Source organism: Rhinolophus hipposideros (genome assembly GCF_964194185.1).
Source record: "Rhinolophus hipposideros genome assembly, chromosome: 12".
Classification (NCBI taxonomy): Eukaryota; Metazoa; Chordata; class Mammalia; order Chiroptera; family Rhinolophidae; genus Rhinolophus; species Rhinolophus hipposideros.
The window spans coordinates 38261219-38284834 of record NC_138058.1 but is presented as its reverse complement, the minus strand read 5'-3'; the positions used below and the strand labels follow the sequence as shown (position 1 = coordinate 38284834).

The 23616-nt window shown below is 37.4% G+C and overlaps 1 protein-coding gene across 7 annotated transcripts in view; it reads right to left on the bottom strand.

Annotated features, from left to right (window-relative positions):
- Positions 1–1423: 1423 nt before the first annotated feature.
- EFEMP1 (EGF containing fibulin extracellular matrix protein 1) overlaps positions 1424–23616 on the bottom strand; it is a 56415-nt gene continuing 34222 nt past the window's right edge. For all 7 annotated transcript variants that reach the window (XM_081068033.1, XM_081068034.1, XM_081068035.1 and 4 more), the window contains exons 5-11: positions 17815–17937; positions 14082–14201; positions 12966–13085; positions 11584–11703; positions 7529–7652; positions 7246–7441; positions 1424–2058 (exon numbers count right to left, since the gene is read on the bottom strand). In XM_081068033.1, coding sequence (XP_080924159.1) covers positions 1897–2058; positions 7246–7441; positions 7529–7652; positions 11584–11703; positions 12966–13085; positions 14082–14201; positions 17815–17937 — 965 coding nt within the window. In that variant the 3' untranslated portion in view covers positions 1424–1896. The remainder of the gene's footprint in view (positions 2059–7245; positions 7442–7528; positions 7653–11583; positions 11704–12965; positions 13086–14081; positions 14202–17814; positions 17938–23616) is intronic.

Sequence of the window (23616 nt, the reverse complement as noted above, 5' to 3'; positions counted from 1 at the left end):
TCAACAGTCCTGCTGTGTTACGGCTCGTTGTTTACTCTGCTTTCTTGTCTGGCACTTGTTTAGACCTATTCTCTCCTCACTGTTTCTATGCCCCTTTATTTTTTAAAACCCAACCCCTGCTTTCCTCGCACAAGAAGTTTGTGTTTTGTTCCTTTGTCTCTTGGTGAACTTTCTTTTTGACAATTACTGCACATTTAGTCAACTCTTGAGAAACATTTGTTTCAGTGTCAAGGTTACCTGGTGTTAGAGGTTATTCATATGTATTTTGAAACTAGATGGAAGAGAAAATTGGTTGTACACATTTTTGTGGCACAATTTTTACAGTCTTTTTGTTTCCTCGTCTCCTAGATTATTTATTTTAAAAAATCAAAAAATCTTGCTCTGGCAGCTATATCTAATTTCTTCCCAGACACTAAAGTTATATTGGCTGCGTTAACAAATACCTCCAAAGACTGGGTGATACTCTAAAAGAATATTTGTTTTTATTTAAAAATATGATACATCAAAGTGAAGCAGTTACATTTTAAACAAATAAGAAGACATAAAACTTTTTCACAGGATTGCGAGGGAGGATGATTTACTTTTGTTCACTGTCACTCTGGATGCCAAGAATAAGAACCATCACCATTTTCTTGCTCTGTGAGCATCAAATATAAAGATGAGTAATTTTAGTTATAAGTTGGTGAAGTTTTAGGCCTTTAATTTTATTCAGAAATTGAAATTTCATCTAATTTTATTCAGAAAGTAAAATACCTTTTCTTCACTTTGCTCCACATCTTGCGGAACTCCTCAATTTACTGAGCTTTACGGACTGAATGTTTGTGTCCTTCCAAAATTCCTATGTTGAAATCCTAAAGCCCAATGTGATGGTATTAGGAGGTGAAACGTTTGGGAGGTCATTTGGTCATGAGGGTGAGACCCTCATGAATAGGATTAGTGCTTTTATAAAAGGGACCTCAGAGAACTTCCTCAGCTCTCTTTCTACCATGTGAGGATATGAGGCTGTAACCCAGAAGAGGGCTCTCACCAGAACCTGACCATGCTGGCACTCTGATTCTGGACTTCCAGCCTCCAGGCTGTGAAAATTAAATGCTGTTGTTTATAAGCCACCCAGTCTATAGTGTTTTGTTCTAGCAGCTCGTGAGATACTGATTTTGCTTCTTCAGATCTACTCCGTTGTGGTTTAGAAAGAATTCATTATCGCATCTCCTCCCTGTGGATTTCTCAATATAATGATTTTATAGGGGATACCTTATTCATTTTGGGAATGTTGCCTACTTTTTTTTTTCACATTCAGTATCAAAAGTTTCTGACAAAATGTAAAATACCTACAGAAACCAGCATATCATGCAATGATTTATTACTATGTAATAAACAACCATGGTAAGACTGATCATGAAAATAAAAACCAACACAAATATGGTAGATCCTCATTTTCTAAAGAAATATATCTTTATTGACTTTTTCCATTTTCTTACAAAGCAGTTTAAAAAAACTCATCCTTGAACTTGCTAGTCAATGTTATGATGGCTGCCTCCTTATAAGACTGTCGGTGGAGCTACAGTCAGGTTCCTTAAGCACCACAGAAGATAATCATTGCTTGGTCCCACCTTTTCAGAAAAGAATCCAACTTTCCCCGGATAGAGTATGCTTAGCTCTCTTGAAGAAGACCAGTTTAGTGGATTAATGTCTAATTTACATGTAGTAATAAAGACACACTTTGAATCTTTACAGATTAAATGCCCACTTTATACCATGGTGTATTCGTTTGAATTATTGGTGAGTGTACAGTATATAGATGTAGATGTACTAGATATGTCTATAAATAAAATAGTGCTTTAAGGTAACAATATTCTTTGGCTGATTTAAACGCCTCTAGCGGACTCTTTTAAAAAACTAAAATGAGAATGGCCCCACAATTATTGTCAATCTTAACACTGAGCTGGTGCGGAAGGTTCCTATACTGTTGACTGTCAGCATCTCCAGGTCCACGATATATTCTCTGGGTCCCGATAGTGACTTCACCAGCACAAGCATTGCACTGACAGGACTTATTTGCTAAAACAAAAGAAAAAAAGAGAAAGGGAGAGAATAATTTTTCTTGGATTGGAGTTTCTATTTTTGGTGAGTTGTACCTCTTATAAGAATTAGGGGAAGAATGTTGAGGGTGGGATACAAGTCTCTACTTAGTTGCTTCTTGGTTCCAACCCTTCCATGGCCTTGTCCCTTGTCCATACATAGTCATTAGTTCCAAGGTACAGGGGCCTACTTTTTTCTTTGTTTTCTATTTGTCTCTCTCTGTTAATATTCTCTTCACTTTTATTGAGTATTTCCAGCCTTTACAGAGACTGGAGTTCAGGTGAGAATCTGATAATTTTTGAACTGATAAACAAAGTTGTCCTCTTTTACTTCTCAACATTGTGGATCTGTTTACATTCTAGTAGATGAAGAGACCTGTAAATAGTTAATTTCAATGAAATGTGGCAAATGCTAAGATATGTGGGGGTATACATGGTATGTATAAAGCTACATAAATGTGTATATATGCAGGGAAAAGGAGGAGGGTCCCTCAAGAATTGAGGGAAGGCTTTTCAATGCCTGAGGAGATTCCCCCAGGATAAACAGAAATTTTGTAGAGAAGTATGTTCACAAAAACTGGATGCAATTTTATTTTAATGAAGACTGTGATGGGTGCTGGAAAGTGAAGGAAAATCAGGTTGGAAGGGCAGTTCAATAGATGTGTGAATCTGAATGTCAAGTGGAGGGCAGGCATAGAGACAAGGGATTACGATTTAGCAGTCACTTCAATGGGTGAACATTAAACCAAGATAGAGAATGTGTATGTGATAAGACTGGGTCTGGCAGAGGCCAACAGTTAAGGAATAGGCAGAGGAGAAGCAAGGAAGGAAACTGAGAAGAAATAGAAGATAAAGTGGTAAACAAATGAGTGGCCATCAGTATCCAATAGAGCAGGAGAGGCTGAGGCTGACCGGAACTGAAAAATGACCCCTGGATGTTTGTTGTTGGTGGCTTTTTTCCAGAGCAATTTTGGTAGGGTAGTGGAAACAGACAATAGAGATGTGGGATACGAAGTGAGAATGCAGAGATTGTGATTACAGACTATGCTTCAAGAACATTGGCCAAAAGGGGAGAAGAGGCAACATTTAGAGGAAGAAACAAGTTAAATATGTAGGAAGTAGACTGGGATTTGACAGAACAAGGTTTTAGAAAAGATGGGACCTTCAAGAATTGAGGTGGTAGGTTGGCCTTGATTGACAGAAGTAAAACCTTGTCTTTGGAAAACTGAGGGAGAGTGTAAGAAGGAGGACACTTGGACTTAAGTTTGCAGGGGATGGGATGCAAGATTCAGGTAATTCATGCCTGTTGGTCTCAGTGGTTTCAGAAGAGTAAGAGGTGAGGTTACTTACTGAAAATGGTAGCTATAAGGACTTTAAGAGTGTGGGGGACATTTGATATCAGGAGCTGAAAAGAAGAAATAAAAGAAAGCCATAGGATTGCTGAGCATACTAGGGACCCATCTGAAGTTGGAGACTTATAGTATTACCAATTTGTGCTGATAAGCTGAGTATGAAAATAGATATGGATTATGGGATTGATCTAGGGTTACTGGCCTGGGAATTGAGGTGTTGGTGACAGAGTAGTTCAAGGGTCTACCAAGCAGTTGATAGACTGGAAAAAACTGGGGGGGTAGAGGTCGAGGGACTAGTATCATTTTGAGGGTGAAGAGCAGATAGAGTGGAAGGGAGGGCATGAGAGAGGTCAGTCGTTGGAGACTAAGATTCTGATATGGAACTGTTCAGAGTGATACAAGTTCCGTATGTGGCGATGGGGTTGGTGGCAAAGTGGCATGAAGCTGAATGTCATGGTCAGGGAATTGTAGGCTAAAATAGTGCCCAGATCAGGTTACCGAAAGGACAACTTCACAGATTTGCCCCTTCTTATCGCAGGTCATCTTCTCTTCTGAGTGATCTCACCCACTCTACACACTCTCCCTGAGTTATCTCATCCAGAGCTATGGCTTCAATTATCATGTATTTGCCAGTGACTTGAAAGTCTGTACTTTGAATTCCAAGCCCACTCTGTTCATCTCTACTTTGATGTCTCATAGGGACCAGAACTCAATATGTCCAAACTGAACTCACCTTCCTTTCTACAGTGGCTCCTTCTTCCCTATCTTAGTAAATGGCATCACCATTTATTGTTGCTCAAGACAGAAACTTGGAGGTTATCTTTGATGCTTCCTTCTCCTCCACCACCCCATAGCACATGGATTAACAAGTCATGTAGTTCTTTTATGTCTTCATAAATCTGTTCACTTCTTTTGGACTCACTGTTACCACCCTAGTCTCCCACCTCTTGAACTACTTACTGGTCTCTCCATTCCTATTCTTGCTTCACTCCAATCCAGGTCCTACAGTAACAACTCCTCTACTTGGAAACCTTAATATTGTCTGTAAAACACTGTGTGATCTAGGCCTTGTTCGTCTCTCCAGGTTCCATTCAAACTACTCTGCTTGTAGTACCCGGAACTCCAGACCAACTGGTCTTCTTTTTATTCCTTTTATTTGCTACTCTCTATTTTCTAGTTTTCAACTTAAATCATCTTCTTCGAAGAGGCTCACAGACCACTCCTGTTTTGGTTAGGGGTTGACTTGTTATGCATTCATGAGCAACTTGCAATGCTCATTTGTAACATTCAGCATACTTGTGAGCCCTCGTTCCATGTCTTGATTATAAGCTCCCCGAGGCAGGAATTGGTTTAGTTTTATTCACTGTTATGTCTCTATGACCTAGCATGGTGCTTGCCTTTTGTAGGTAACAGTAACATCTTAAAGGTGTTGATTAAATTAAATGTATTTCAAAATAGTTTTTGAGCACCTGTTATGTGCCAGGTACCATTCTACATGTTGTGTATACAAGAGTGAACTGACAGCTAGTCTCCAACCTCTTTACATTCATGCTGTAGTGGGTGACATAGACAAATTAATACTATGCAAGGTGTTGATAAGAACTATGAAGAAAAAGAGGGCTCAAAAAGGGAGGATAGATATTGGGTGGTATGGAAAGAGGATCGTATTCTATCTTCAATTTCGTGTAGTACTTTACAATATGTTCCCTTTTCTAGGGAAAAAACGTTTTCTCAGTATTTTCCTCAAAGGAATATAAATAATATCCTGTATCCCACAAATCCTTTCAAGGATCAGGTCCAGTCTCATAACCACCAAGAAACATTCTTTGACTATTTCAGCCCATATTAATTTTTTGATATCTTGGACCATAGGTTTAAACACAAACTCCCCCCCCCCACCTGCCGCCTTCCCCCCATTCCCCCGCAGATGTTAACTTTTGCCAAATAGTAATGTTTAAAGCTCTTTGAAATAAGGAACTATGCATTACATGCATGTAGCACAGAGTGACCATACAGTAGGTATTAATTAAGGCCTGCTAATTGATTCTTATGCATTAAATACCCATTGCACAAGTGGAATTTCATTGGATAAATTTTGTAGGATTTGATCCAAATACTTTTTGAATTATGTGATAAGAGATAGTCTGGAAATGTTTTTTTCATTTAAAATAGTTTTTTGTTTCAAATAATTTAGTATTATTTAACTCAAAATGGGCAATGTTTCAGATCATTCATGAGCAAAAAGGATTTTACTTGAGAAAAAACACTGAGTATGTTTGAAATCATCATCGATAAATGCACTGATAAGAAATCATAAAACTTTTAAAGTGCCATGTTTATTGCAAGGAAAAAAACATGTGGGAATTTTGCTTAACTGTTTGTTGATTCTGCTAGGAAATTTTATTTTCTTAAATTATGGCTAAGGGTTCAAAATGGAAAATTATTTTAAAAGAAGATTTTTAGATGAACCTATTTTATTGCCATGGGTTACAAATAATGTTATTTGTTTGGGCTAGAATTGTTAAATTGGTATTATCTGAACTGTTTGAAATCAAAAATATCTAGTATATCTCAAATTAAAAGCATCAAATGTTACAAAATTTATTCTTAGCTATTAGAAAAAAGAATGGTAATAGATCGTATTTTGGGTTTGTTTTTTCTCTTCATAAGTTGGTCATGAGAAATTAATCATTTCTAATTTACTGGCAAAGAAACAGAATCACATAATTCTGGAACTGGAAGGGAACTTAATATATCAAAGAATAGTGTAAATGTGTAAACATTAAAAATCTGTAAACTTTACCACAAGGATGAATTTCCCAATTTACTTTTCATATTCTCAAAATGAAATATTAACTTTAAAATTTGATTAAAAATGAAGAGTGCCCAAAGGAGTTTTGAGAAAATTGTAACTAGATGAATAACATCCTTAGCGTGAAATAGTTACCGTAACCCTGCAAACTTCTTGGTGGGGTGCCATCCTTTTCACATGAAGTGGTGAGCCGTATTTAAAATATGTCAGAATTTTAACCTAAAATGAACTTGCTGAGAATTTTGCAGGGGGGCACTGGCAGGCTGAGGCATTGGAGTCAGGGAGATGTGCTTGGACTCTCTTGGAGGGATTGGGGAAGCCAGTTTCAAGGAAGAGAAGCAAGGGAATGGGGAAGCAAAGATTACCCAGGAGACACTGTGAAGAAGAAATGGCAGAATTCAGAGGAAGATTTCATATAGGCAATGAAAGAAAGGAAAAACACAAAGATGACCTCACATTGTCTGCAAGGAGGTCAGCAGGGGTGGTACATATGGCTATTGACACATACGGTGCAGGGCGTTGAGATCACTTCTTAGAGACTTCCAGTTTTCAGTTTTGGTGCAAATGTAAATAATCTTATGAATGTAACAATAAGGAACTCATTTTTTTTATGAAAAGCTCTCCAGGAATAATTTTTTTATGTGCAATTAATTAACTATCACTAATTTGTGGTATCTATTTGAGGTGTGTATATGTGTAAGCTTGTGTTTTAATATCACACACAACTTCATTAGAGTCTGCAACTTGTTATTTGCATGACTTTAGAGAAGCTACTTGATCTGTCTGAGTCTTACTTTTCTGTAAAAAATGAAGATCAATATTAACATCTATTTAAGAGTGTTACCACGAGGATTAAATGAGATAATACACACAGGAAGACCGTACTCAATGCCTACCTATAAAACTTTTTAAATATTAGCTTTCCTTCCATGTGAATACTACCAAACAACAACAACAGATTTGAACCTTCCTCAACAGCTAAGGCTGCACTCTGGATACTTACTCTTAGGTAGAACTCTCCATTTTCATTTCCAGATTTAATCTGAAAAGTATTGATAGTGTTGGCATAAATGGTTGTGGCCTGTATCTGGAAGATGTCTGATGGCACAGACCTATCAGATCGGATGCTCATGTATTTGTAGACTATGGACTGGGGAAGTTCTCGGCATACCGCATTTGCAACTGGGCAAACACATCGGCTGCAAAGGCAAAAAAAAAATACATTCAATAGTTTGGCTTGGTAAGCCCAGAAGATTCTTGCTTTCATAAGTTCTGATTTTTCTTACTTCTCTGGTGTTAGAACGTAGGGATCTTGACAAGGATTGCGTGGGTAACAACGGAAGCCGCCGTGATAATTCCAACACATTTCATCTTCCCGACACTCATTTGTTGTCTCACACTCATTTATATCTGTAGAGACATAGGGTCAAAGAGTTTACTGATCTAAGCAAATTATATAAGTGGCAGATTCAGGTTTGCAAGGAAGGAGATGTTTGGAAATCTGGACTGTGTTTAATTTGCTTTTAGATACAGGACTGGGTAGGACCTCAGTTCATTGCATTTAATTCAGGATAGATGTAACTAAGCCAGACAGTCAAGACAGATTAATATGTGTCATTTCGTGATATTTTATCAAGCACCTATTATTCATGTGTTGAATTCAAAGCCAAATGCTAGCCACTGACCCTGCTTATATAAACGTGAAAGGCACAACTTCTTGCCCTCAGGGAGAGTATAATTTAGTTAGGAATATAGATATGGCAGCAGTTAATTATAAAATAAAATGGAATTAACTGAGAGATTGATGGGTGCACAGGAAGATTTAAAAAGAATTGATAAATTCTGCTGCCTGGGGAATTAGGGAAGGCTGAAGGAATGAGGAGGCATCTCAACTTGGCCTTGAAAGGTGGTGGTGATATGGGAATCTCATGGTTGGGGTGGGGAGGGCCTTCCAGGCACAGAAAGCAGCAAGTAAAAACTAGGAAGAGGGCAGTGTAGTGTGTGGCTCAGCAGCTTCAGAGAAAGGTAAAGTCTAGAGATCTGGTTTCAGTAAACAATAGCAAAAGGGTAGTGGGTGTTCTGGGAGTGGATTAGACTGTGCAGAGGAAGCAGAGCACAAGAATGAAGCTATGAAGGGTTCCACCTAGCAGAGCACAGCTATTTAAAGACAGTATGGAAGAAGAGGACTTAAGGAAGGGGCTGTCAGCTGTGAGAAGCAACCCAGGAAAAGGCAGTGCAAGGATATCAGAGGGAAGAGAGTCCTGGGAAGGAGGGTTGTGGATAAGCCAGTTTGGGCAAAGATTGATCTTAGATTTAGGAATTAGGAGCTCCCAGATAACATGTGAGAGAGCAGTTTCAGTGGGGAGCCATTACATCAACAACAATTGTATTAATATACACATCACTATCTATGTTTATTTCCCTTTACATTTGAATAGTGATGTAGGTTTTATCCAACATAAGCCTTTTCTGAATCATTCTTTCATTTGTATTTTCATTTGTTAGTTTACTCATTCCATAAGTAATTTACTGAATCCTTGCTGCATGGGCTAGTAACTGGGATATGATCTCTTTTTCTTCTCTGGAATTCTCACACCTCATGTCCTCCTTTTCAGACCTTTATTGCTTTCTGCTTTGCATTATTGAAATATGCATGTTTGTCTTCACCTTTCTATTAGCTTGTAAACTCCTTGAGGGCAAGGACTATCATACACATCTTTATATCCTTTCATCACCTAGCACTGGGGACTCCTGATTTTTTAAAAAATATTAAATTGAACTAAATTGCTTCTCACACAAAGGAGGTGGAGAAGGGTGAGAAAGATATTATCTCTATTTGATATTGGAGGAAAGACAAATAAGGGTTAAGTAACTGCCCCAAGTTCATACAGTTAGTGACAGGCAACTTTCCATTGCGAGATACTACATCCTCTAAATGAGAATAATTCCATGCCTTGCCTTTTGGATTTAAAAAACAACAACTTTCTTTTAGTTTCCAAACTGACTAAAGCTATCTGGAACCCAAAAGAAGACTGGAAAAGTTATGAGGTTTCCAAGAGTAAATTACAAGAAATGTCTTCTTTTGGACTGACTATGGCTAAAGAAAGAACTTAAATTACTCAGAAGAAATCACAATCAATATTTTTCACTTTATTTTTTTTTTTGAAAAATAAAGATGCTGTTTAGCTGCAGAGCAAACTGATTGGTTTGTTATACAGAGTCCCAACAGTAGCAAAAGGACATTTTATGTAATAATTTCATTTATTACTTTCAGTAATTTAATTTAGACCCTAGCACAATCAACACCTTAATTGTTCTGGAAGGTTTCCAGAAATTATCAACAGTATTAACATATTTGATGAGTGTGTATTTGTGTATGTGTATAATCTGTCACTATTTCTCTGTCTCGCTGCTTTTCCCTCTCACCCCTTCCCTAATCCCCAGTTTTTATTTTTGCAAGACTATGGAAATGAGAGCAGTTACTTCATCCCCAAAATAAGCCTTCTGGAGGAATGTAAGAATCCAAACTCCTTCAGTTTTACTTTAATCTGTGGATGAGATTCGGAAGGGATGGTTTCAGTGGAGGAAACCAATTGATTTGTACCTTAACAGAAAATCTCTTTCACACACACATACAAAAAAAGTTTTGGCTTAACCAAACATCCTGAAGCTGTATATCTTCAAGATATAACATTCATGAATCCTCTATTTGAAGTTCCAGTGCATTTTCACCTTTACTTATAACAAATATAAATGTTTGCAGATATATGGACGAGGCAGGTCAGATTCCACTGTACATTAATTTACTTCTGTCTTTTGCTGAGCATTAAATCCATATAAGATGAGAAACACATAGACATTTGTTTGAAGGATGCCAGGGAAATTGGTTAAGATATGCCACTGGCTAACATTTTTCTGCATGTAAGATTCATGTTAAGAGACTCAATTAAGGTTCAGAAAGTACAACCATTACAATGCAATATTTTTTCCACAATTAGGGTTCAGAAAGCACAACTATTGCAATGCAATGTTTTTCCACAATTAATGTGTTACGGCATCTCTAGTAACCTGGAAAGGGGTATAAAGATGTTCCTTGTGCAATGACTGACATTCTGATTGTGCTCATATTTGGTGGTTGGAGTCTAGTTGAATAATCATATGCATACTAATAAATCCCAGGTCATGGATCTTCCTCTGAGTTAATATTTCTTTGTTAAACCATGATATAGACTGAGAATCCCCAGTGTCTCTTTTCCTTGATCTTTTCCTTTCTTAACAGCATTTTACTGCCCTGTGGGCCCTCTTTTAGTTCTGATTAGAAAGGATTCTCTAGAGTAGATTTGCTACTAGTCATTTACATTGCTAGGTAAATTTCATAAGACATCTTGAATTAGACAGGCTGTATACTTCACAAATAAGTTTTTACATATATTATTACATTTTCCTCCCTCAGCTGCCTTTTCCAAATTAGAAAGCTGAGAAGTTTGATAATTTGTTCAAGATTGTACACAGAATGTAGTGCATCTAGGACACAAACAGATTGCCTATCTTCAGGGTCAGTCATTTTTTTCATTCTCTCATTGTTTTATGTAAATCCAAGTGACGTGCTAGGTTTTCCAGGATTATCGACATTTTTAGTTTTATCTGAGCAGTGTTTTCCCTGTTAAAGAAATTTCAAGCTACATGTAGCATTGATAGTAGGGAGAAAAAGGTGCATATTTTCAGATCTTCCAAAGAGACTCTGAAATCATACCATGTAGAGAGTTACTTCTTCCACCTATGTGTATGTGTGAAGATCATCTGAATATTTATTTTAAAACTGGACCCAAGGACATTAGCTATTTTTTGAATCAATAGTTGTTTGCCAAAGAATTCAAGTACATTTTAATACATATGAGGCTGATATTCTCAACATCTAAACTACTACCCAATTTATAATGGTGTTTTAGAGGTATGTCTAACCCACATATTAAGCTTATGCTCTAGACTCAAACTCATGGTGAGATATTTTAATAATTCGATCTTTTCTGGTAGATGATTAGAAGACGCGTAGCATGGAGATTATATCAGCTATATAGAAGGGATATCAATATTTTACTAAAATTATTTCTATTTTAAGAAAGAAAAACCATTACTTTAAATTTCAAGGAAAGGAGGGGTTAACAGTGAATACCCTTTTTATGAGATGTGCATATCTGATGATAAGCAGGGGGTTAAGAGAGCTCAAATTGTACATTCAAGGTGGAAAAAAATGAAAATCTATGGCAGAACATCCTACAACTTCCTCCCTGCTCTTCCTGGTTAAAACTAAACATAGCAGATAGGAAAACAATAAACTTACCCTGACATGTTCTACCTCTCACTACTTGGTATCCCTGGGGGCACATACATGAGAATTTCCCAGGTTCATTCACACATTGATATTGACACAGGTAACTTGAGGTTCTGCATTCATCAATGTCTGTGGAATCAGAGAAGAGCAAGGACACAGAATTGAAAAACTACATTGGTAATGTTTTTTTAGATGATATAATAGAGTAAAAACACTGCAAATTCTGTGACCGAAATACAATACTTTATAAGACGCTCCAGGGCACATTCTAACAATTTTCAGGTCATTTCCCCTAGAACTTCACAGCGCAAAGAGTTTGTCTTACCATCAGTTTTACTTAATCATTACTGACAGTTTGGCAAATCCTGGACCTAACTGTACAAGCTGAAGAGAGTGAATGAATTAGCTTATGGTAGAGGCTTTTCATTTTGGGATCTGCAGACCCACCCATGATGTAGATTCATATGTGTTTTCTCAGAAACTGGGTCGCTTTGATACCAAGTTTATTTGAGCTTTGAACTTCAAGTCCCATCACCGGCTAGCTTCTAGAGGGGACATCCCGTCAGGATCTGACCTTCAGGGGAAGAATGCTTTTCATTTCTCAATGGTGATGTCATTCCAGCTTCCTTAGAAGGGTAGAGTCAGATGTCCAGAGCCGGCTTCTTTTGGTTTTGAGCATTGGAGCATGATGTGCTGCCTTTCTGGGTGAAGTATGACCTTTGTGACCCCAAGTAAAACTAGAAGGGTCCATGAGGAACTCAGAGACGTCAAGTATCAATGGCATCCCCTCAGGATGTCTTATGCCTTTTAAATTATACATTGGAATGTGCATGTGCAATGGACTCTGAAGGTCATCCCTTCAGTTCAACAGCCCCCTTTCTACTCATGTGGAAAATGAAACCCAGGCAACATAAGAAATGTGCTCACATCAAACTGTCAGGAATAAGACTAGAAGCCAGCTCTCTTGGTTTCCATTCTGTTTCTGATATGCAACCAGCATTTTTCAAACTTAAATGTGCACACCAGTCACCCGGAGTTACGTATAGCCTCTGACTCAGTAGACCTGGGCTGAGGCCTGAGAGTCTACATTTGTCACAAGCTCCCAGGAGGTGCCAACGCTGCTGGCCATCGGGTCACACTTTGAGAAGCAAGACACCAGTGCACCCTTTCTAATTATTAGACCCACCCTACACTTAATATTTCAGTTATTTTTCCCCTCATTTCTCTTGATAACATACAAAAAAGTAAATGTTACAATTGAATTCACTGGATTTTAGAATAGGATTTCTATGGATAAAACTTTGTTTTCATAAACAGGCACATAATCAGATAAAGGAACAGCGATCAAAGGGATTGGAGTCTTATTAAAAATTATTTGGAAAATATTTTACCTTCGCAGCTGAGCCTATCACTACTTAGTTCATATCCTTGATTGCACTGACAGATGAATGAACCAAGAATGTTGTAGCATTGCTGAGCACATTGATTGCTGGCATCACATTCATTTATGTCTGAAAGGAAAGGTTACATACATTTATATATCTATGGATTTAAACAAGTCCTTGCTCTTTGGTACCTGTGTCATATGATGGTAAGTGAGTAATTTCCTAGCTGGATTCTTTGCCCCGCAGAAGCTCATTGGAGAACATTCATTCAGGTTTCATATTTGTTGGAATAGCTTCAAACATCTGTCATATGCTTCTTTTAGAAATACCAGAATTTTTTTTTTCTGGGAATGACAGATATTTTGGGGTTTGATGAAACTTTCCAAAAGAATTTAATGATCCTAATAAATATACATTCCAGTATCTATTTTCTTTTGTTGTTGTGCAGAAGCAAAATGCCAAGTCTATAAATAATTGATATAAGACACTTATACTGATATGGTCTCTCAGCATGCTGTAGTGAAGATTTATCTGTGCTATTTATTACTTTTTAAATGGGTTCTGTTAAATTCCATTACAATTATAACATAAGCCTTTGAGACCCATACGGAGTTTTGCAATGCTCTAAGGCACTGAAAATATTGTGAAAAGGCATTTTTCCTGCACTAGATTCTTTCCATGTCATGCCAATCTTAAAATTGTGTGCCGTGACATTGCATTCTGAAAGGGAGAAGAAGCATGTAAAAATCAGATGCGCTTTCAGTGGAAAGTTTATGTACTTGAACTTGCAGTAACTCCTTTGGCACCTTCAGCATTTATATCACACACTGTTGACTAATTGGTGTGTGTATATCAATGGATCTGTTTTTTTTTTTTTTTTAATTTTTGATACACCCACAGAGGAGAACTAAACCCAAAGTTCACAAAGTTTTCCATTCACATCTTGATGTGTTTTCAGAAACAGATTGGTTATTGTCTCTTCAGCTTTATGCGGGGAAGTTGATGGAAACCAGTTCACTCAAGAACACAGAAAACTGGAAATACTGCAGTGTGGCATGGGTTTGTTTTTTCTGAAGACAGAAATCAGGTAGTCAAGTGGCAGCTCCCGAAACGCTCACTTACCTACACAGGTATAGTTATTTGCCGCCAACTGAAACCCAGGACTGCACTGGCAATAAAATGATCCCGGCGTGTTCACGCATCTTTGGTGGCAATACGGAGGCATGGTGCATTCATCTATATCTAGGTTATCAGGCAAACACACACACACACAGATACATTATTGATTAACCACAGCTGTGCTCTCGAGTTCTCAGCAGAACATTATCTAGAAAACCGACCTACGGAAGACCTCATTTTAAAAGTAATTATTGTTTTTTTAAAAAAAATAGGGTATATGTGTTCTACATATGCTTTGCTCTACATTCTGCCGTTAGGTGATACGTTACGAACAAAGACTTCATAAACTTGGCTGGGTGGGTTGAGATTTAGGAGAGAGAAAAGAAATTAAGACTGTTTCACGTATATCTGAGAATGTCAGTTTGAGGAATCTAAAAGCTTATTTATGATAACAGAAGTATAAAAGAACTGTCGAAGAATTGAGTGACGTAGCATAAAACTAGGAGAAAGTGTGGGCTGCTGTTTAGTAGGTGAGTTTGGTGAAGTCACTTAATAGTTCAGTATCTTTGTTTTTTCTTTTGTAGAATGCGGATATGCTTGTTGTGAGTATCTTCTGAAGTTTCTTTGAGAATCAAATGAAAGAACACTGTGGAAGGGAAAGGATGCTAAACCAAAGTGCCCTTCTGATGCATTGATGAAGTGTTCCAACCCGTGTCCTTCTCATATAAATATTTGCAACTATAAAATGCTCAATTGAGAACTTGCAGAGTCGGATTAACATCTTAGAAGCATAATAAAATTTCATTAATACATGACTCTATACTTTGTGACAATTCCAACATGGCATGTGTAATTCAAAATAACAATCATGCATGTACAATGTAAAGACTATATAGTGACACTCTCTTATAGTAAAAAACAAAAACAAAACTATGCCGAGCTCTTCTGATATTTTAATAACTAAAAGTATGGGAAGCAGTGTGATCAAGTGGCCTCAGGGTAATCTGAGTTTGAATCTTCTGGCAATCACTAACTTGGTGTTAGCCTCTTGGGGCTTCCATTTCTTCCTCTGTAAATAATAATACAACAATGTGGTAGAATTGTTGCAAGGATTATATGAGATAATGTAGGTAAACTTCCTCCTACATCCACACAAACAGGTAAAAAATGAATGGGAGCTATTATTAATAAGTTGCAAAATCTATTTGACTTAACTTCAATATTGAAACAAATGATAATGATAATCACAGAGCTTCCCCCTCATTTATTTAGGGGGTCTCTCAAATGTTGCCTCAGGAAGGCCATCTCTGACCATCCATATAAAATATTTATCTATCCCCTTATCCTGCTTTGTATTTCTTTGTAGCCATTGACACTCCTTAACACTGTATCATGTTATGTGTCTCCCTCACTATAATGCATGACAAATAAAACAGGGCCTGGCATAAGTAGGTGCCCAATAAACATTAGTTGAATGAATGGAAATGTCATGCTAGCTAAGAGTAATTTTAGCATACTTCTTCCTAGTACCCCGGTGCCCATCTCAATACCTAATTTGTATAAATAGTACTTTCTAATAGTTCCATGAAGGCTGTGATTCTGTAAAGTGTTTGTTCACCATGATGGCCCAACACCTAGAAGAGTGTCTGGCACATAGTCAACCCTCAATAAATATTCGATGAATAAATGATGCATGTCTTCACAACCAGTAAATACTCCTCAAACCATTGTTACTTGCTAGCATTATGTTTGGCACTGCAGGTTTACAATAATGATAAATATACATATGTTCCACCCTTATCTAGTGTGGAAGATGGGCATGAAAACAGATCACTGCGTGGAATGATAAGATCAACAGTGGAAAGGTGTAAAGGGACACGGGAGCACTGTGCTCCTCGAAGTGTGGCCTGCTAACCGCTGCTGGTCCATGGACTATTTGGACCAGTCGGCCACAAAGAAGTACAGAAAATGAGAGTACTTATTTAGAAATAGCAACTGGGGTTTACCACAACATTTTTATTGTACTTTACAGAAGAATTATTCTGTATCCGATAGGAGATTTACAAAAAGGATCCATCAAAATGTGAGAAGTACTGGCATAGAGGAGGGATGACTAATTCTATTGGTGTAGATCCTGGACAGCTTCCCAGAGGAAATGACTCTGAGCGGGGATTTGAGAGTTGAATAGGAGTTTGCCAGGAGAGAGTGTTCTTGGTGCTGAAAGAGCTTATGTAGAGGCACTGAAGTGTGACACTGTGTGATGTATGTGGGGAACTATAACTAGTGGGATAGAGCTGGAGTATACTTCTTTTTGTGGGAGAGGGGTGTTCAGAGCTGGGCAAGGATAGATTAAGGTAGACCTCATAAGCTCTGTTGAGGAACGTAGAGTCGGTTCAATAGGTAAAGAAAATACCATATGATTAGATCTGAATTTAAGAACATCTCCTCCTACTCTATCACAAAGGGCTACAACCATAACTTCCATTCTCTTTGATTCTTCCCACAGTAGTTTGGGTTAATTCTTTTTCTGTACTTTTTATGCTCTCAATTGTTTATTTTCCGAATACAATGGGCAAAACTTAAGTGTCTGTGTTTTCCCACACAATCTTCTCCCAAATCTCAGTTTCATCACTGCAAACCCGGGCCTTCCTTGGAGGTTCAGCGTGAAACCCAGCCTTTGGGCACAGCCCTGTGGCAGGAAGAACTCCGCAGAGCTCAGTGTTGACATCCTGACATCACCAGCTCACATTCTCAGGCAGAAATGGATGCTGGCTGCCTGTCCCCACATCCTCATCCTCTGTTCCTAAGAGGAAATAAGGGCTCTTGACTGATTTCTGGTAAGAGGTGGTGGTATGTAAATCAATAGACAAAGGAATTCAGTGAAAGGGTTTCATGCCTCATGCTGGACCTCCCAAATGAGCCCAGGACGCTTTAGTTAATTTCTTATTTGCTAGTCGACCTTCCCATACTGTGTTCTTCCAGTCATTCAAGAAAACGTGGTGGGCACTCATCGGGGATTAAGGAGGCAGCAGTGACACAAATCAGATCTATCCCTAGCCTTCAGGGAGCTCAAGTAGAGCTCTCAAATAGAGGCACAGGATGAACTTGGCTTTGCATTCCTAGCACTGCACCCTCTTGCAGCATCAAGAATGTTCAGTATGTTAACTCATTATATAATGATAGCACACAAGTATTCAGCCTGGCTACAGGCACTGTTCTTCATATTCCCACACACGAGCTCCTGAGGTAGGGCTAGTATTATCTACATAGTACACAGGAAAAAAGTGAGACAGAGAATTTCAGTAACTCACCCAAGTCCTCACCATGAATTAGGGGTGGAGCTGGGATTTGAACTTCATCATTTGCCCTATAAACTATGCTATGCCAAACCCAGTGAATGAAGCCTGTACCATCAGTGTTTACGTGCTATGGTCCCCAAATAGGTAACTTAAAATTATTTTCTCAGTTGCTTTTGTGGTCCCATTCATACCCAAAATTTCTGCTTTTGCTGAGTCTAACAGGTAACCAACATTTTGAAATCCAGACTATGCTCAATCTTTAAAGCTAGTTTTTTTTTTTTTTGTGAATGTGGAAAGCGAATTGGCAATCAATGAAAGGATAAGCAGTTGTTAGCTGTCATTCTCCAAATATACATGAGAGCTTTGTTTTGAAGACCTGATGTGTAAACAATTAAGTGCTCAAGACAGGACTTTGCTTATTGTATGGTTGTACTTACCTACACACTGCTCTCCTCGCTTCTGATACCCTGGAGGGCACTGACAGGCGAAGGACCCTCGCAAATTGATGCATACTTGGTCGGCTCTACAGTTGTGCGTCCCTGCAGCACACTCATCGATGTCTGTTAAAGACAAGCAATGTAGAAAGGGTTTGAGTTGGTTGTGAAGATGTTGATATGTCCTTCATATTGTCCTACTACTTTTCTTAAAGAAACTGACTTTTTACTTTATTTTTAAAATATTACTTTGCAATATTGCTGTATTAGAAATATTTAAAAAGATCAATTATTTTGAGTGTTCAAAAAATAATTTCATAGATGCCAGTGTGTACCACCCCGACTTAACAAATGTTGACATTTTTCCCTGCTTCCCTCAGCTCTTATTTTGTTAAGAAATGAAATATTTCAGATATAGCGATATAAAGCTATATCTGAAGCTTCGTCATCATCCCTTTACCCATCCACCTACCACTATCTTTGTAGGTGTGAATCCTTCTTTGAGATGTTTGTATACTTTTGCCATACAAAGAAACACCCATTAGAATATACAGTATTGTTTTGTGTTTTAAAATGTAAACAAATTGTATGATACTTGTTTTTTCTACCCACTACATTGCATTTGAGAAAATTTGTTGACAAATCTCTCAAATCTGCTCAATAACAAATCTGCTCAAATTTTAATATTCTACATTACTTGTTGTTGTTGTTATTATTGTTGTTGTTGTTGTGTGTGTGTGTTCGAATTTTAGGATAACATAACTGTATAAACCTTTTATTGCAAATTTCAAAATGCAAAGGATTGAAATTGGTAATATTCCTCTAGGAGAGGTAGGCTGGTATAGTGTAAAATACATATTTTCCCAAAGCATTTCAATTTTCCCAAAGCCTTTCAATACATATTTTCCCAAAGCATTTCAATAATATACTAAAGGTGCCTTAAGGAATAGGTACCAGTAGATCGCAGTTCTAGAAAAGTAAGAAATGCTCTGTCAAAATATAATGAACCTGTTATAATAAATTTCTTTGGGGTCAAAATGTGATGTGAATCTATGTGTGTACATTTATATTACACAGTAATTTATAAGTGAAATTTAATTTTGCCTTATCTATATCACTTTGCATTCATTCAGAGCTCTCATATTATGAAGTTAAATAGCACAAATGAAAGGATTAAGTGATTTTGGTGTTCCTCAACAACTTAAGACTCTTAAGCGTCATTAAAAAATATAGCCTTGAAATTCCTTGATGACAAATTTAGCATAAAAACTGTGACAAGCTAACATAGTCCAGAACATCTCTGTGGTAGGCCCAGGGCAGTGCTTTGAAAGAAATAGGCCAAAAATCACTAATAAAAGAATGAACCATCAGTTAATTAAAGTTTATTCCTCAATTCCTGCCCAAGCTCAGAATGTTGCCATTCATCTTTCTTACATTTCCAAGGAGAATTACTGCACTTACACTACCCAGTAAAATAATATAGGACATTCAGGTTATAAGAGGGTTGTCCTCAGATACAGGCTTTGAGTAGCTGGGTGTGGAAGTAATAAGGGAGATTCTTTCCAAAAGAAAGAGGGAGTAGAGATGAAAAATACTGGAGGGATGTATGGCTGTTTATTGGATAATAACCAATTAAAGTATCTGCTTATACAATTCTTTGAACCTAGTTTTTAAAGTTTGGTGGATTTATTTTTGTTATTTTTTAAATTTTTGTTTTGAAATTTATTATTGTTATTTTTATTTTCAAATCAGTTATTATAATTCTGTCCTTTTTAGGTACTATGTAAAGGTGCAGCAATCTTGCTTTGAAATTATCCATTATTTTTTCTGTCTTTTATTATTTTCTCATATGTACTTGATGAAAACATTTCTACTGAGGTTTCTTTGGAGCTTTATGACTTGCTAATGCAGAAATGACAGCAGAATTCCTATTGTTTTATGTCAAGAACATTTGCCAGCATTTGCAGTGATAACAGCCCTGAGAGATACTGCAACGTGAGATTCAGATGTGGCAAGTTTTCTCGGTAAGTGCTGGCCGAAGATCAAGGGCTCAGGGTGGCTGCTGCATTTTCTAAAGGAGGCCTCACTAGTGACTGGGGCTTCTTTCTGAGATACCTCTCTGCAAACCAAGCCATCGCATTCCCGATGTTCTACGACTGCCTTCCTATTTGCTGGTCATTCAGTTCTAAGTCTCTTTGATAAATAGGTTAACATTTCCAGTGGAGTTCATATATCACTAAATAGGTTTTAAACATAAAAAAAACCCTGCTGCCTGGACCTACTCTTTTCTAAGAACCAGTCCATTTACCTTCTGAGAAGGATTATTTAATACAAATACGAGGTGAGTTAAAATAATGTAATAAAAACAACAACACTAACAAAAAACACCAAGTAAAATACCACAGCCTCCAGAACCAGTACATTCTTTTCCTTTCTCTATCAAAAACCAAACAAAACCGCAATTGGACTCGTCTCACCCAGGACTAACTGGTGATATTTTTCATATATTTTCTACTTACTTGGATTCACTTTTATTTTAATTGTTTCAGAAGGGAAACCTCCTGAAATTTAATAAAACACAGTTGCCTGAAATCCCCTTTAAGAAGTTATTCCAAAGGAGTCTCGGGCACGATGCTTTGTAGTGTACTCTGAACTGGATCTGCTAGTATACTAAATGACTACATTTTCATTCATGGCTTCTCTGACTCAAATTTAGAATAGTTAGTTATCCTTTCCTTTTCTCTTAGCAGGTTATCTAATGCTGAAGGATGGAGATATATATGTGTATATATATATATATATATATATATATGTATATATATATATATGTATATATATATATATATATATATAGAGAGAGAGAGAGAGAGAGAGAGACAGAGAGAGACAGAGAGAGAGAGAGATTTCTTTGAACTATCTTCAATTATACTGTCAATTTACTAGTTTATTTAAATAATACCATTTTATTATTTTGAAAGTTGTACTTTGAGATCCTGTTATTGCTTATTCACAAAACATATAAGTCATATGAGAAAGTCATAAAAGAATATACAACGTCATATAAGAATCGTTATACACTGTTAAACTCTTATGCTTCTTTTCTACTTGCATGCATTTCTATTGGTCTTAAATATCAGAAAGTTGAATGTGATAAGAAAAGCACTAAAATATACACCTATGTCAGAAGCTCAAAGCAAAATATCCGTTCCTGCACAGGGGTACCTGTTTATGAAAGCCCTCTGTGGTGAAAGTATCTGTAGTGGCGAAAAAGCAATGCTGTATTTATAGGGGAAACTGCTCAGGTCACTCATGATTTTCCTGATGATCTAAGAAAGAAGTACTCTGGGGAGAAGAGTTTTTGTTTTGTTTGTAAACTATCTAAAATTAATCCTTGACAGATAAGCTCACTAGGTTCTTAGGCCATCGGTGAACACATTCCCTGTGCCCTGGACCCCACGCTCTTTGAGGAAGTGGTCTATGTCTTACTTTTCTCTCCTGTATTCCTACACCTAAGCAGAATGCATGAAACATGGTGGATTGTCAATAAATATTTGTTCAGTAAATGAATGAATCACGATTGCTGAGAACTGATGTTTAAGGAAAGGATCTATGTTTTATCTCATTTTGAGCAGCACTTTGAAGAAGATGAGATACATGGATTGACAGAAATAGGAGGTTATTTCTAGGCAGAAGGCAAGTTACATTAGAAAACACTGACAAGACAAGTGGTTGAATGGCTGACAGCTGGAGTCTGCGTAGCTGAAGGGGCTATGTGAAAGAAGCCTGGTGCAGTGCCTGGTTGAAGGTGCTCCTAAAATGGTAGTTCAAGTCAGGAGCAAAATTCTGGGCCTTAAAAAATTCTGGGATAAGAGTTTGGATTAACACCACAGGGAGCAGCTCTGAACTATGTAGACATAGCCTAATGTAAACATTATCAAAGAACAAAATAATAGAGTGTGCTTCCTAACTTATCACAACATGTAAATCAACTCACATTTCATCAGTCTAATACATTAAGAACAGCTAATGGCAATATTTGGCAATTCCCTCATTTTTCAAAGATGTGCCCGTGTTTTCCCTCCTAGTGATTTATACCATTGCAGGTCCCTCTCTTGCGGACTTTGGAACCACCGCTGCTTTAAACAATCCCATCTGATCTTCACTCAGCTCGTGCTCCCAGACTCTTTGCCACGCTGACCCCCAGTCTATGCAACTGCATACTCAGTCTTCTCTCAAAGTTAATGGAGGCAACTGTGTGAACATCCAGTAAGTCCCGGCTCAGGCCCTTAATTCTCTATGGTTTTGGCTCCTTCCCTTCAGCCTGACTCATATTTCCCAAACCCCTGACTCATGCCGCTTCCTCTCTCTTATGCAACATTTTAATCTCTGCAATGTTCTTTCCATAATTTGATAACTTACCACGACATGGAGTCACTTCAGCGTGTTTTCATGGGCAAACATTTTCTGTATCTTAAATGCCGTAGATTACCATTTAGACGTTTTAAACGTTGTGCTGCTTTAGGTTTAAGAAATAATTCAGAACTACTTTGGAATAAGACACCATCAACCAGTTGTGAAAATGCACTGAAATATGAGGAAGGGGATTGCAATTATTTTGTTTCTGTCACTGCTTATATGATCTTGGGCCACGACATCAATTTTTTTCTCTCTCTCTGCTTCTCTGTCTGTAAAACACACTGTCTATCCCTAATGATAGTGCAGATTAAAAAAAAAAAATTCAGAATCTTCAAAATATACCTTTTTGTTTCCAGACTGTAAACCCTTAGAGTAAAATAACCATGTCTTTACTAGTCTGTGTGGGACACTGTGTATACTCTGTAAATATTATTTGACGGTGCTGTGTCTTGAACTCCTGCGGTTAAAGCAAACGTAGTGGTTGGATTCCAGTTGCTGCTCTTTATTGATCTGTGTGGATTTAAAATTTTGTTATATTTTCCCCAACCATGCTGATTTAACCTCATAAATGGAGTAAAGTAGGGGGGAAAAAGGTCAAGCCTTCATGTTTGTTGTTAAGGGGAGTTTCTCTACTCCTGGCCTCTTTCTTTCCTTTTCTTTCTATTTTCATCTCCGTGCCTCCCTCTCCCTTCATAGTCTTAATGATTTAGAGAGACATCCATCTGCTCCGAGTGATTGGTCCTAATCCTTTTTAGTGAGAAGACAATAAATTAGTACTTAGCAAAGTACTCTTTTTATTTACTTTGTGAAACTTTTTAAATAGAAGGGATTCAATGGGTAAAGATCTTATAGTTATTTGGGGTATTCATCCTAGTTTTCAATATAATCCTGGAAGGTAGGAACTATCTCAACAAGAGCTGAGGGCATTGCTGTCTTCTTGCTGCCTCATCTGTTAAAGGCTACTGATAACAATAACCTGAGTAATCAAGACATTGCATTATGCTGATTGAAATCTGATTAAGAAGGTATGTAATATTTTATATAACTTCCTATACACATCTGTTAAAATTCTAAAATTAATTGGTGTAAAAATTGGTAAATACTTGGCAATCTTTAAACACATATTATTTGATTAGGAAATCAGATCTACAGGCCTCTGGTTTAATCTTGTTAATAGCCCTGTAGAATAAGTGGTCACGTCATCCACAGTTTATGGGTGAAGCAGGTGGATGTCACTGAAATGTAGATTGGTGAGGTAACCTGACCAAGGTTATACAGAGCAGAAATTCAAACCCAAAATTTCCATTTTGCCTGTGCATTTTAGGTTTCCAGAAAGACTTATTCCGAAAAGACTTATCCAAACCTAAAAGTTCTGGGTAACAGTTTTAT